Raw genomic sequence first — 15,411 nt, 5'->3', positions numbered from 1 at the left:
CGCGACCAAAACAAACTACTCCGCGACCACTCGCAAACGCCTTGACGGGCCGCACTGTGGAGACTGCGCCACTCCCGCGCCGCGTGGCCTTGACACTGGCCGAGGGGAAGAGGCTGCCCGTTACCTCATGAAGTAAACAACAAGAAAGTTGGCGCGCGAAAAAACTAAAACAAGGCGATGGCGGATAAAGCGCGCCGGCGAGTGTGGCAGTGTGACACTGTGACCCGGGTCGCGTTCGCCGGCGTGCTTTCGACATGCCACGAGCCCGCCCCACCCCACCCCACCCCGGTGTTGCCCCGTCACCACGAGCCTGATGAATGAGGAAACTCGGTGCCCTAGCCCACTCTTCCAAGAACATGTCCGTCAGATACGACACCGCCTTTGAACGTTCTGCGAAGCCTCCCTCCTGGGTGGGACTCTCTTTTCCTCGATTGTGCAAGCCATCGTAGGCAGGTTGGACCAATCGCGACGATGTCGTGACGTAAGCCTCTGCGGCTTGCAGTGCTTGCAGTGTGCACCCCAAAGTGCGCTACTCACTGGCGGCAGCGGACTTCGCCAAGGGCAAAGTCTGCTAGCTGCGGCACTCGCGTTCGGGTCGGTTCACTCGCGACGCGCCGGCCTGGAGGTCGCGACGGCGGTGTCGACGACGGCCTGCTTCTCGCGCGGGGGTGCGGCGCAGTGCGACAGCGTGGGCGACGGCGTGGCTCCGCGTCTGGGCCCGAGAACACTGAGACTGGACCCCGGCCGGGGCGTTCCCAAGGCCCCAGAGGCGGGGCGGGGCGGGGCGGGGCAGCCTGAAGGGAAGTCGCGGCGGGCCTGGCGGCTGGGCAGGGCTGCTGCTGCTGCCGTGCCGGCGAAGGCCGCGGGTCGTGTCCTGTCGACGCGACGGCGGCCGCCGCGTCCTTCGCCGCCGAACGCTTCCGCTGTTGGTGGCGAAAAGGGCGCTGCGTGCCGGCTGTTGCGTCGCGGTCCAAATTCGGCGGCTTCGGCCCGACCGCCGCCAGTGCCGCCGCGCCCCGCCCCGCCCAGGGGCTTATCGCCAGCCCGCCCGCTTCACAGGGTATACAGATTTGACGTCTCGCCTTCGTTTGGCCTTCGCTGCTCTTCGCTGGAGGGATCGGCATCTCCTCGCTGTTTGCCTCACGCTGCTCGCCATCTCGCCGTTGGAAGCTCCGCCGCGGCGTGGCTGTGGTGCGGCATGGCTGCACCGGGGGAATGACCGCCACCGCCTCTGCCGGGTGGTTGGCGAGGCGAGGCAGCCGGAGCGCCGCGTCCCAGTGTCTATCCCTGGAGCCGCGCGAGGTAAAGGCTCCGAATCTAGAATCTTCCCGAATGTGGTCCCGATGCGGCGCTCCCACGTGTAGCGTGTGCTTTGGTGCCCCCTCCACTCCCCTGGACCCGAATTATTATCACGACGGGCGCTCTGCCCGGCACGCTGGGCGGTTCGGTCCGGACCGATTTGCCAGCAGCCAATGGGAGCCGGGCGCTGCGTTCAGTGCAGCCGCTGCAATGGCGTAGAGTCCAACAGAAGGACCCCACGAACCGGATCAAACCGAGTACAGGATGACGTCATTCCTGTCGATAACCCCGACCCCGCCCTGCCTCGCCCCCCACCAACGGTATCCGGCCTCTATCCGGTCCACATTCGGTTCGCCGCCCGAACGGCTGCCTCCGAAATCCGAGAGGCGTTTTTGTCGAAACCGAACCCCGAAATCAGTCTGCAGGGGCTCGGGCGGGGGAAGTGTCCGGGGTGACTTCCTGATATGGGGCCAACTGAATTTACCTTCTCCTTGTGAGCAAGGCTTTCATTCGACTATTGGGCAAGGTGTATGAGTAAATTAATCGCAATTTAATCACAAATGCTTACAAGTTTATTCATTCCGACTTGAATTCACATAATATTTTTGAGTGTCCCCTAGCGCACTCATAGTAAAACATGATAAAAATTAATTAATTAGCAAATAACATTAAAACAAAATATTCATTACAACAATAGCGCTTTGAAGTTGATCGAGAAGATCAAAAATAGATCAAAGATTTCATGAAACAGAAGGCAAATGCCATGGCCTATAATACTTTTTATCGGAACTGCAAAGTTGAAATGCGAAGTCCTAGACAGTCTTTGCCAACTTCAGCTACTGTACAAACTGTGCAAACGGTTCCCTTGTACTGAGGCAAGTAACTAGTGCCACAGAGGGGACATTTTTCTTCAGCTTTTCCACGGTAGATGGGCTTATAGGTAACACCACACAGTGAGAATGGATTGTGTTCATCATAAGCGAGCTTGTGTTCATCTACAGGATTCATATCACAGGCCTGAAACAAACAAAAAAAGTTAGGTAAATGGGAGGGGGGCTAAATAATAGTTAAGAGAAGCGCTGAGAGTAAAGGTGGCTTACCTGCAAGAATTTCTTAGCCTGTTGGGAGAGGTCTGGACTTGGCCCTAATTCTAACAATCTCCTTGCAAAGGATCCAGCAGTTTTGAAATTCTTCAGTTTGAAGAATAATTTCAAAGATGTGCGGAGAGTGAGAATTTGATGCACAGGCTGAAGATTACAGTGAGTGAAGTATGCTGCCATCTCACAATTTCTCTTCTGCTCTTCTAATGAGTTTTTAGGAAGATCTTTACGTAGAAGCTCCATCATTAAACCTAAAAAAATAATTTAAACATATTATTAAAGCTCCTTCAATTTCAACTGGATTTTGAAAAGAGTACAGAGTGAATGATTATTTGTACCTAAGATATACTCTCTGCATATTTGCAGTAGCTGTTGGGCTTGTACAATGTCTGGCTTGGTATCAACAACTAGAAGGGGAATGCTCAGAAGTAAAGCTCTGAATTTCTCAACAGCTTCAATGAATTTTCCTCCTGTGGTAAGTTGATAGCAGACCTGCAACAGAGAAACAAGTTTTAAAATTGACACAATTCTTCAGGTCTGTTAACATAATCTTGTGGTTAATTTTGTACCTGAAGCCTCTGGACAAGGTCATTCAGCTTCAAACCAATGGCTGGAAGACCTCCTTTGGGGCCCGAATCACCCCAACTACGTTGCAGATGCCTATAGATAGAGCCTCGCTGCGGGAATGCTGGGAATGACGCGCGAGCACGACTGAATGTGCTCATAAAGACGCTCTCATATGCATCGAAGTTCACAACTCCCACCTGATACACAAAATACATTGATGAGAGTTTAACCACTGCACAACAATAGGGCAAGCAGTAGAAAATTTGAAAATTGCTAATTGGTTACCTGGTCGTGGAGTAATCTAAACGCTGATTCAAAGGAACCAGCAAGGATATGATCAACAGCCAACTGTGAATTGTTGACCCAGAGCTGTGACTGAGATGTTCCTTTGGTTGGTGCCACAAAGTAGCCCTCTTCTGCAGCAGCTGGCAAGGTTTCCTCCAATTCAGGTGGAAGTTCCAAATCATCATCACCTTCATCCCAACCCGTTCCACCTAAAATAAAAAGACCAACAACAATAGTAAACAGAATGAAAATTGCAGGTTTATCATGCATTTTTTGGTATGAATAATTTACCTCCAGCCCCAGCATCACCGGCACCTTCTTCCCCTTCACCATCATCAACTTCTGGGTCTGTGTCCCAGCCTTCCGGTTCCACTTCATCACCAATAGGAGCAGCGGCAAGGGCAGCATTCGCTGCTGCAGTGCTGCGGTTGGTCATGGCTCCCTCAAAGAAGCCCTAAAACAAAAAAGCAGTTGTAACACAGGAGAGACAAAATTTCACCAATGAGAAGAAAAACATGCTACTGCAGTATTACCTTAGTGACAGTAAGCAATGGCCAGTTAGATTCAGCTTGTAGAATAGGTACAGGAGGACGAATGAAAGTGGCATCCGAGTCAAAGTCTGGAAGTTTCTTTTCAGCTGTCAGTAACTGTTCTTGCAGCTGCTCAGCATCCTCTCTCAGACCATGGGTTGCAGCAGTCAAGTACGCCAAGGAGGGCTGGGTTGGCTAAAGATCAAAGAATGGCGTTAGCTAACTCATCGAAATAAAAAAATGAACCAAAAAGATAATAACATTCCTTACCTTCAAAACCTTGACACGCTCAGCAATGTCACCAAGGTAAAGGGCCCCCTGGTACTGACCCATGCAGTCCTTGCGAATTTCTGCAATCTTTGTCATCTTTCGCAGTTTTTCCAAATTTCCAGTGATGAGATACAAAAATGCAAGTTTATCAAAGTTCTTAGTTCTTTGGTAGCACATCTCAACAACCTATTTTTGAAAAAGAAAAAGGTGAAATTAAGATTAAATTTAAATGACAACTTTTAGAAAAAAAGTTGAGTAAGCCAATGCCTTACTTGATGATTTCCTTGAAGTAAAGCAGCCTCGCCTAAACATTCCCAGCAATGCTTGTCATCGAGGGCACGAGCAGACTCAACGGCAACTTCAATATTGCCACATTCCAGGGCCAAGCCAAATCGAGTCATTTCATCCTTGACGAAGTGCAGAGCCACTTCAGGATAGCCCTTCTGCTGTAGGTATGCAATGATGGACTGACCAAGCAGCCTTGCATTACGAACCATGTGCAAGACCTACAAAACAAAAAACAAAATTTTCATGTCTGTAATTTTTTGCTGTCAGAAGAAGAGAAAAATTGGTAAAAACAAGAACATTACCTCATCGTAGTTGCGATTAATAAGAGCCAATTTGAATTTGTACTCAGTGGGATCTATTTTCATAACTCTAGGTCTACACTCACGGTCAAGATTAAACACTTGATTTCCTTTCACTTGAGTAATGTAGATAGGCATATCCAAAGTACGAATGATACCATGGTCACTAAAATTTAAGAACAAATATTAAGGTACTACTTGCATTTCTGAAGAGTTAATGGTATAGGAGAGAAACACTTACCCATTGGAAATTGCATATTTGATGTGGTTGCTTGTAGTGTAAATGAAAATACCATCATCTGTCCAAGCTCCAGACTTCACTCTTGTGTTTTCATGAATGGAGCACTTGGTCTCAAGTCGGCGGGAGCAGATGAGAACAGTGTGCTTGGCCAACAGTGCCACCAGAGACATGTCGGCAGACCACACAACATACCTGCATTTGCTGATTTTCACTTGAGACAGAGTCCTGAAATTACAAGAAAACAGGTTGTGTTGGTCATAAAATTGTACAACTAGAAACAAATTAGCAAGAATATTAAATAAATCCCTTGTTACCTCTTTTGCTGAACATCGAAAAGAGTAATAGAGTCTGGATCTCTGAGAAGTAGCATCCCTGTTCCTGCATAAAAGATTTCATCGCATGCTGGGGTTTGCACCTTCTTGGTAACTTCATTCTTCAAATTCTTGATAACCAGCTGAAGGGGAATTGACAGAAACTTTAATAAAATTCTTTTCCAGTTTAACTTAATTATTTGTTTTGCTAAAAATTACATACCGAGTGTGTTCGGTCAAGAACAGCAAAGCGATTGCGCGCTACCCAGATAGCAGTAATGCCAGAGGCTCTCTTACTGTCAGGATTATCAGGGTTCTGACTGTCACCTTCTTTGGGAATTGTGTACAAGTCATAAGTAGAGGTTTCGACATTGCCCGTGCGAGTGCACAGCAACACCGCATTTTCAGCAGGATTGTAGGACATGCTGTACACTGGAGTGCGTCCTCCCCCTCGAAGTTGTATCAGAACGATGTCCTTTGTGGCTGTGAGGTCCAGGCGATGCAAGTAACGTTCCTTGACGTAATACAGGAAGTTGCCATGGACTGCATAGGCAGGACGTTCACGCTCCAGCTATGAAAGGATAAGATAATTAGTATTATTGAGAGACAAAAAAAAACAATAAAAAAAATAAAGCTGTTTGAAATAAAGATGAGCTTCACCTTGAAGATGATCATTCCTGAATCATGACCAGCAGCAAAGAGGTTGAGAGTCGGATGAGCAGCCAGCACCCAGAAACGCTCATGCTCCCTTCGGAATGTGTGCAGGCATGATCTCTTGGTCCCATCCCACACTCTGATGCTCTTGTCTTCAGAATTGGAAATGATCAGTTCTTGCCGAGGATGGAACAGTACACAGGACACATTGTTGTAGTGGCCTCTGCATGTGTCCACTTGCCAAGCCTGCAACCATTTATCAGCAAATTAAAACCCTCCATTACATTCTATAGGATCAAAACTAGTTTAATAATAACATTTTTTTTTTTTACCTTGGCTTCATTCATTCTCCACATTTTGATAAGTCTGTCGTCAGCTCCAGAGACAATCAGAGGGAGGGTAGGGTGGAAGGCAACCCAGTTGACTCCACGGTCGTGCCCCTCGAGCACATGCTTGACAACAGCATCAGCTTGGCCAAACAAATCAGTAGCATTTGGGTTCCTCAAATGCTCTTCAAGACCACCGGGCCCAGGGGCAACATTCTTCTTGCGTAATCCTACAAACAGTTAAATAAAAAAGGTTTAGAATTTGCACTGTAAGAAATTTGTAATTTGAGTTCATTTACAGCACATACACAGGATGAAAGAGCATTAAGAAACCATGCTGTTATGTACAATTTGACCTCTTCCCATGGATGTTGATGTCCATAATGTCATCCATACATGCATAATGTTCAGAGACCAAAAAGTCACACACTTTCTCAAAGCAAAGTTCACCAGCTCATAAGACTTCATCGAAGAGAATTTTGGAAACATACCGACATGCCAGCAGCTTGAGGAGACACTCTTTTTACAAGATGTAAGTTTTAGCACACCCCACACAACCATGTTCAAAAGGTTAATTATATCTTTAGATAATATTTGAAGGAGCATTTGATACACAATGTTCACATTGAACTGAAGTTACAAATCAGGGTACAATGTTGCTCTCAATTCTCAACACATCTGTTTGGTAAACTTAATGGATGAAGAAAAAAAAAAAACCTCATGTGACATGAATTTTGCATCAACATATGGTGAAATTGACTCAAGGACTGAAGTAGGGGGTACATTTATTTACACACGAAATGGAGGGAGACATTAGTATAAAGCAGAATCGAAATTTTGAGACAAGTAGACAGGAGATAGTGAACAAAAAACCACAAAGCCACCCACAATGGATCATGTCCACATCCCATCTTTCACCCTGGCCACTGGCATGTTGATATATTTACCTTGGCTGTTGCACTGGCTGGCAATACCTGAAATATCCCAAACACGGACGGTCTGGTCCAGAGATGCTGATACAACAAGGTCTTCCGATGGGTGGAACTGAGCGCACATCACATAGTGAGCGTGACCAGTGAGCACACAAATGCAAGTACGGCTCTGCCAGTTCCAAATCCTGATGGTTTGGTCATCTGAAGCACTGAGGATCCAGGGGTATTCATGATGGAACACTGTTGAGCGGATGTAGTCCAAGTGACCAAGCAGCGTGAAAATACAACGCTTCTGTTTGTAGTTCCAAACCTGCAGTATGAAAACTAAGATTAGTCAGGTTCCAAAATAAAATTGATTTTTAAAAAGTCCGAGTTTGAAAAAAAAAAAAAAAACTTGCCTTGATTTTGTAATCATCTCCACCAGAGACAAATAGGGGCTGCTGCGAGTGGAAGCAGATGCCTCGCACTGGGCCATCATGTTCGTCGAACTTCTCCAGCAGAGTGCACATGCGGTAGTCCCACAGCTGGATGATGCCATTGTGTAAACTGGAACACAGACAATCAGTCGTCGTCAGTCAAATCGTCAAACCCGCCGACAAAAGGCACTCCTTGTCTTCGTATCTCTCTCTCTCTGTCGAGGCGCGTCAAACACCCGAGCGACAAGGACGGTAAGTCGGGCAGGTGCTGTTTGCCCCCCCCCCCCCCCCCCCCGCACGATCCAGCGAATGGTCCGGTAAAACGAGCGGCACGGCATTAAAGTGCCAAAACGGGGCCGGAATGCCCTCAAAGCCTCCAGGCTTTACACCAAAATTGCGAAAGACGTCGAGGGAGTAAAGAGAGACATTACTAAAAGCGCCCCACCCCCCAAAAAAAAAAAAGGTGAATTGCCTCTCAGTAGTATTCCGACCTAATCTAAAACTTAAAAAAAATTCAAAGCGTTGTTGTTGATATTTTTGTCCAGACAACACTGCAAAATCCTGTAAACCTCCTGGACAAAGCCTGGGCCTGGCCTGGGCCTGGCCTGGGCCTGGCGTGGAACGCGGCCCACGCCACGGACGTCACTCCGACGTCACTCCACTCCGGCCGCTTGCAGACGCCCCATTCCGAGGGGATCGTCTCGCCACTCCGTCCCTGTCGCACTCACGGGGCGTGCCGAAGGGGTGCGAGAGAGACGGCCCGATCCGATCCCTCGGAGTGAGGCGGCAGCCGAAGGCCTGCAGCCGTGCAACCACTTTTGAGCAAGGTCACGCAGGGCGGGTGCAAGTACGGGCGTTGTCGCCCAGCGCCACAACTGGTCCACTCGGGGGTCATCCGAGCTCCAGGCGGCACAGGGCCTGGAGCGAGGCCTGGAGCCCTGGAGTGGGGCCCTGGAGCGGAGCCCCCGCCGCAGGCACACTGTGCTGGCAGGCGGCGGACAGCGACTTCCTCACATCGGCCTGGCTCCGAGAGTCGTTTCCGTCACTCTCTCTCTCGTCGCGTTCATGAGCAGGAGTGACAGAGCTACGAAAGCGACTCCGGGGATCAGTTCGCTGCTGCAGCGCTACCATGAAGCCAGCAGGGGGCCTCAAGGCGATGCGCCGCGAGGAGGTGCAAGGCGAGCAGAGCAGGCAGAGCAAGCAGAGCAAGCAGAGCAAGCAGAGCACACTGCAGGCGGGGCGGGGCGGCCGCGCTGCTGGTCAGCCAGCATTGATTTCGACACAGCATTAGTACCCCTTTCAAGTCTTTTTGTTCGAGCCGTCCGGGCGGCAGCACGGCTGTTCGACCCAGGGCTGCCACGCTGCCACACGGACGGGGACCACACACCCACGTCGGCCTGCAGCCGGCCTGGAGCGGCCTGGAGCTGGAGCAGCACCCGCACCGGCCAGCCTTGGCCAGCCTTGGGCACCTTGGGCCTTGGGGCGTCGCCGCCACTGCCGCCGCGCTGCGCTCCAGCTCCAGCCACGGCTCCAGCACGCCGCTACGTCACCGGGGCGGGCGGGGAAGTCCAGAATTGGCGAACAAAATTAGGGTCGGCGCGGAGATTCGAACCCGGGCCGTTACGAAGCCGTACAGCGAGTCGGGAGATGATGGATATCGCTCGGACTCGTTAGAAGCCCCTCGAGTGCTGGAGTACCCCACGTGGGCGAGACACAGGGAGGCAAACCTGCAGCAGAGCATGGAGGGGGCGGGCATGGCGAGGCCTGTTCGCCCGGCCACATTTATCTTTTTTAATTGTTTGCCCACTTTTTGCACTTTTGGGGATCGGCGGCGTGGGGTTGCAGTCCCCACCCCGCCCCACCTGCAGGTGCTGCAGAAACCCCCGCCCCGCCCCGCCCCACCTCGGCGCGCCGGGCCACCCCACCTCCGCGCCGGCAAAGTCTGCCACCGAAGGTCTCACTTCCAGCGTCTTCCAGTGCCTCTCCAGGACCGGACGGGACGGGACGGGACCGCAGCACAGCCATGGCTCTCCCTGCACTCTCTTTGGTGAGTACCGCCGCTATGCCTCACTTTGCGGCCAGGCCTGCCCTGCCCGGCGTCTGGGGGACGCCCTCGCGGCCGGCGCCAGATCAGTGCAGACAGACTTCCAGGACCGCGCCAGGACTTCCAGTGCTACTTCCAGAGCCACTTCCAGAGCTACTTCCAGTGCCACTTCCAGTGCTACTCCTAGTGCAACTCCCAGGACCAGAGAGGCGTCCAGGGTGATTACCGGGACGGTACGCCGCGCGTACTCCATCCAGTGCATCATCCCGAAGGCCTGAAAGCCGCCCGGGGCGGTCCGGGCGTCTGGGTGGCCGGTACTCAATTCGCAAATGACACGCATGTTCCGGCCCGCTTGGTTCGGCCACTCGGCGCGAGCTGGTTTCGACACACGGGCGGCCGGCGCGGTGCCTCGCGAACCCGGGCGCATAAGTCTCTTACGCCCCCGCGCCGGCCGGCCGGGACAGGACCTCGCCCGGTCCGCTTTCTTCAAACCGCCCAAATTCGCGGCCCAAAGGTGAACTAGTGCCGCTGTCTCTGTCGCACGCACGACGTGATGCACGGCCCATTGTGCGCCATGGTGTCGACACCGGCCGACACACAATACTGGTCCTAATGCTATCCCGGATCGCAGAGCCCCACAGCCCGGCCGGCAGGGGCAGCTTTCACGTGTAGTGGCGTGTGGCGGCCCCGCCCGGTTCAAATTTGGCGCCTTGTCACTGCGACGGGGAAGTCCTGCCGGCACGCGCCAGACCGTCGGCATGCCTCTGTCTCTCTCGCACCTTCACGGACCCCCTCCCCTCGAGATCAGTCTCGTAAAGGAGTGATGCCAAAAGATGTGCGCTTGGCAACACGCTGAGGTCTCATCCCGAGCACTTTACATCCGAGTCTCTTCATCAGGCAGGCCGATTCGCTCTGTCTCTCTCGCACTCGAGGGGCGTTCTGCAGGGGTGCGAGAGAGACAGAGGGCCCATTAATCACGAATGGACGCGCGCGTCACGCGACCAACGCGGCGGTACGGAGTCGCGTTCAACTCGCAGTGCGCCCGACGGAAACACGAAAAACAACGCCCTTGAACCGACGCGCGTCGGAGCGGCGGCGGCGCGCTCCAGAAAACTCGAAGGTCCTTCGCGGAACCCATCCAGAGGTCCTTCCAGCTTCCAGGATTCCGGGCGGCCCGGCAACGCCACGGGCATCGCCGCCTTGCCGCCTTGGGCGTGGCAGCGGTGGCTGCTGCTCGAGATACGCGCGCCGACGTCCAACAATAAAAAACGAAAAAAGCGGCGCAAACGACGCGCCGCCGCGTCGTCGCGGCGTATCCTTCCGAAGCGAAGCTCGTTCATTTGCATCGAGACAGATTCTGGACAGCGCGTCGCTCTCTCTCGCACTCGCGGGGCGGGCCGCGGGGGCGCGAGGGAGACAGAGCGAGCGATAGATTGGGGCGTGGCCGTCCTCGATGACACCTGCCTGCCTGCCTGCCTGCCGGGGGTCTCGTGACGCAACACTGCTTTACGCATCTCGGGAGATGGCAAACATGACAGCACTCCTGAGTGACTTGCTTTCAAAGCTAATCACACGCGGCGGCGGCGAAAAAAAAAGGCGAGTGAATTTGCTTCTAGACGGCCTGCAATTACGTCATACGGAGTAACCAAAAGTGTATCGCACGCACGGCACGTCATAATGACCGTGTTACAAGGCGCCGCTCCGGTCATGTCTGCGATGCCAATCGGCCAATCGCATCGCACCCACCCGCCCTGGCCGCCCTCTCGCAGATCTGCAGTGCGATTCCGAACCGCGCTCTGTCGCTCCGCGGGACGCGCCACGCGTGCGAGAGAGACAGAGCGACTGCACGGCGTGGCCGCCCGACTCCGAAGGGTCGTCCGTCTCTCTCGCACCCCTACGAGCGCGAGAGAGACAGAGCGACGAATGTGGCGGCAGTTCCGGCTCGTTTCGCGCCCATAGAAACCGAGCGACGACGGTGTCGTATTACGGGTATTAGGGGTCGGCGCGTCGCGCATTGTGTTGGGCAACACCGGCGAGGCGGCGACTAGTGACTCGACTAGCGGCAACCCCCCTGACCGGCCGGCCGGCCGCTCCAGTCTGGAGCCTCCAGCCGACCTATAGCGATTCAGAAGTACCGACCGGCTGCTTTTAATTTGTAGCGAGGTGTGCCCCGGCACTGCCCCGGACGGGACGGGCCAATCAAAACGACGGATTACCGATCACGCGTATCGGCGCGTTGGCCAACGTGTTTCGGACTCTAGGACCCTCTGTCTGTCTCTCTCTCACTCATCTCGTGGGGCGTGCCGCCGGGGTGCGAGAGAGAGAGAGAGAGACGGAGCGACGAGATGATGATCGGACTCGACACGCGCCGCTCCCGCGGTGCGCGCAGCGCGCACCTCGCGGCCGGAAGGACTCGGGAGCGCGATTGGTCTGACCGACCGCCCGTCTGCGCTCGTCTGGTCGTAAGCGAGGAATGTCGGTGTAAATTGTCCGCACAGCGCATCCTACCCGGCCGCCAAGCGCGAGGCACTGCAAAGCGAGCAGTCGGCATCCGCAAACGCACCGCAGGCGTCAAAAAAAAAAAAAAAAAAAAAAAAGAGGCCGAGTTTTGAGTCCCGCGCGTCACGAGCGAGTTCTGCATCGGTTCGTGGGATCAAACAACAGCCTCGGTGCATGTCTTGTCCAGCCCGGGGGCCGCTCCGCTGGAGCATGGCCGCCCTGCCGGACCCTTGCTGGAGCGCATTCCAGCCTGCAATTAAGACGGGCCTGCACTGTAGGGGCCGAATATGACGCGGGCCGTTGCGCCATCCGCAGGGAAACCGCAGGGAAAAGCGCAGGGAACGCCCTGGAACTCCCTGGAATTCCCAAAGGGCGAAGGGAATGCGCGAAATGCCGCAAGGACGCCGCCAACGAGACGAAGACCTGAACGCGCGCGTGCGTCATCAGCGGACGGGTTCCTCCTGGTTCCGCCGCCGCGCCTGCAGATCCATTTCGAACAGCGCTCCGTCTCTCTCGCACTCACGGGGGGTGCGAGGGAGACGGAGCGTCGAAAAAAGGCGCTCCCGCCGGCCACGCCAAGGGCCACGCCCACGGCACGCATCGCGACAATAATGCATGTTTCGGCGCGAGCGAGCGGGACTCGCTTCGGATACACTGCAGATTGGCAGGTTGTCGACTGGCCCCGCCCTGGTCGCCCTGGTCACCTTGATGGGCCGCCTGCTGCCGCCCGGCTTGCGCAAGGCGGACTTGCCCGCGCCCAAGAGCAAGGCGTGCGGCCGTACCTACACCGCCCTGGCCGCCCCGGCGCGGCAGCAAAGCAGCGGACGCCCGGAGGAGCCAGAGCGAGTCCCCTCGTGTGCCGAGCGTGAGTGCGAGAGAGACGGAGCGACGGCCGGGCAAGGGAAGTCCCAGCGGCGGCCCGAGGAAGCTGCCGCCTGTTCCGTGTGTGTAGCACGTCCACTAGCGGCACCGTCTCCGCAGCGTCTAGCTGCTCTAGGATGACTAGGACACGCACCGCCCGCCCACGGAAACGGCGGGAGGGGGAAAGGGGGCGGGCCACTTGGTTTGGGAGTGGATTGGTCGCGACGAACCTTTTAAAGCGGATGGATTAAAAAGCGCCGCTTTAAACTGGTTTCAAAAAAAAGAAGGCGACGCGCTAACTAGAGACGTTAAGTCCGACCTTCGATCACGCCAATCGGTCAAGCAGACCTCCAATTCACACGCACCTAGCTCGACCCACTTCCTATTTGGTTCCTCACAAAAAAAAATAACAAAGTGATGGAAACGGTTCTTGTTTTTAAATTGGTTGTACGGCGCACCGACTAATCCTTTCATTCGACTCCCTCCGGTTGCAGGCTTTCCTCTTGTCCGCGGCGACGGCAGTGCCGCACCAGAACTTCTTCTACCAGGCTGCCTACCAGCACCAGCCGGCCTACCAGCCAGTGTACCAGCCGGCGTACCAGCCGGCCTACCAGCCGGCCTACCAGCCCGCGTACCAGCCTGCGTACCAGCCCGCGTACCAGGTGGCCTACCAGCAGCCGTACAGCCAGAACGTGGTCCCGATCCCGCTCGCCCACCAGTACATCCCGGCCATCCCGACGCACCCCATCTACTCCGGGCAAGCCAAGGCTCAGCAAGGTTACTCCTACGAGACCGAGGATGTGGCCGGAGGACACGCCCAGGTAATACCACAATTGGAATCCCTTGGTAAGCGTTCTTTCATGCCGCAAGATTGTAAATTAATTCTGTCGTGTGTTGCAGGTCATCTACGTATCAGGACCCAACAGTCAGCAAATTTTCCAGCAGAGCCTGAAGACCCTCCACTTTGCTGTGCCAATCTACTCGGCTCCTGCTGCGAACCAAACTGTGACAGCAACGGAACCAACCACGACAACGGAATCGGAATCAGTGACAGAGGGAGCCACAGAAGCAACTCCGACCACTACCCCAGCTCCACAGGCTGGACCACTGGGTGGGCCACAGAATGGACTGCCACAGAATGGACTGCCACAGATTGATTACATCCGTGCTGAAGTCCTGCCACCTCACACCAGAATTGTCGTTGGGGAGCTGCCGTTATTTGCCTACTCTTTCTTTTCCCACGGTCTGCAAAGCAATATCCCACCCGCTGAAGCAAACAAGTCTCTCGACAATGGTAGTAAGACCACTTCAACAACAGAAGAACCCGCTGCAAGCAAAGAAGAGACAGATGCGGAGAAATCTGAAGCGTCAACGACATTGGCACCCTCATCAGATGATTCTGACTCATTTAGCTCTTCAGACGCTTCCTCAAATTCATCATTGAATGACAATGACACTCAAAATAACAAAGGGGAGAGCAACACGGAAGAACCTGAATCAGCCACAGAAACATCAGAGAAAAGTGACAGCTGAAGATGGAGTTGTTAGATTCTGCCATAAGACCAAAAACAGTCTTCAATACCTGAGTGCTTGATGAAGCATGCCATTGTAACAATCATTATAAATATTGAACATTCATACAATTTACAAACATTTTTACAAAAAAATTGAATAAAAAAAATTTAAGCAAGATATGTATTAATGTGAAACCCTACACAGAGGTATGCAAGAAATGCTTGCAATTTAAAGAATAAAAATGAGTTACCGACTAATTGTTAGAACAACAAGTTTGAGGATCACATTGTAAGACCTGATAAACAGATTTTTTTATGCTTTTGTGTGAATGCTGCAACCTATACAGCAAGAATAAATGAATACAGACTTTATCGACTATAGTGCGATCCCAGGAAGTAAGCAGGTGATGAGGGCGCATGACATCGAGACTTCAGCTCTCAGACGCCATTGGGGGTGTGAGATGCATGAGAGGAACTTAGAAGCTACACATCGGCGTATAATTTCGCCAAACACTATCGAGCAAACGTGGAACATACACAATGACATCGTTTCGGCAGGAAATGACAGATTCATGAGAGAGGTTATGGGAAACTTGCATCATCGTCGATGCCAAGCAGTGACAGTGAATAGAAACTCGAGAAAGCCACAACGCAAAGGGATCTTTACAGTTTCAATTTCATCTATTCCTGGGTAGATATGTAAGGAACTATAGCAGAAATTACGTGTAAATTGACGGTGCACGGTCCACTCTAGTACCAGATGCATCTTACCTTGACAGAAGCCATGGGCGTTTTGGGTGAAAGGACAAGCCTTTCACTCGTGCCGATTTCGTCTCGAATTTCGTCAGCATTTTCGACCGTTCAAATTGGAACTAAAAATTTGACAGGTTCATGAAGAAAGCTACAACAACATCGCCACGAAAGCACAAACACGGAGCCGACGTCCACAGCCTTCTTGAAGAGATTTGAGAGTTG

At 53.1% G+C, this 15,411-nt stretch overlaps 2 protein-coding genes across 3 annotated transcripts; one reads left to right on the top strand and one right to left on the bottom strand.

Annotated features, from left to right (window-relative positions):
- Positions 1-1,853: 1,853 nt before the first annotated feature.
- LOC117639310 (coatomer subunit alpha) lies at positions 1,854-15,406 on the bottom strand. 2 transcript variants are annotated; one of them, XM_034374852.1, is made up of 18 exons: positions 15,208-15,406; positions 7,501-7,648; positions 7,118-7,412; positions 6,177-6,400; positions 5,851-6,090; positions 5,414-5,761; positions 5,194-5,333; positions 4,880-5,104; positions 4,642-4,804; positions 4,324-4,557; positions 4,052-4,237; positions 3,785-3,976; positions 3,543-3,705; positions 3,252-3,460; positions 2,969-3,163; positions 2,738-2,891; positions 2,400-2,650; positions 1,854-2,316 (listed from the first exon to the last, which is right to left on the bottom strand). In XM_034374852.1, the coding sequence occupies exons 1-18, from the start codon at positions 15,285-15,287 to the stop codon at positions 2,080-2,082; spliced, it is 3,684 nt and encodes a 1,227-aa protein (XP_034230743.1). In that variant the 5' UTR covers positions 15,288-15,406; the 3' UTR covers positions 1,854-2,079. The 2 variants fall into 2 exon arrangements, with proteins under 2 accessions (XP_034230743.1, XP_034230744.1); XM_034374853.1 differs by having other exon boundaries at positions 7,145-7,412.
- On the top strand, positions 9,457-14,806 carry LOC117639312 (hyphally regulated cell wall protein 3-like). Its single transcript, XM_034374856.1, has 3 exons — positions 9,457-9,565; positions 13,417-13,743; positions 13,823-14,806. The coding sequence occupies exons 1-3, from the start codon at positions 9,542-9,544 to the stop codon at positions 14,453-14,455; spliced, it is 984 nt and encodes a 327-aa protein (XP_034230747.1). The 5' UTR covers positions 9,457-9,541; the 3' UTR covers positions 14,456-14,806.
- Positions 15,407-15,411: the final 5 nt, after the last annotated feature.

Source organism: Thrips palmi, unplaced genomic scaffold, assembly GCF_012932325.1.
Source record: "Thrips palmi isolate BJ-2018 unplaced genomic scaffold, TpBJ-2018v1 HiC_scaffold_11, whole genome shotgun sequence".
Lineage (NCBI taxonomy): Eukaryota > Metazoa > Arthropoda > Insecta > Thysanoptera > Thripidae > Thrips > Thrips palmi.
Note: the sequence above shows the minus strand (reverse complement) of the source record. Positions and strands in the feature narration are given on the sequence as shown.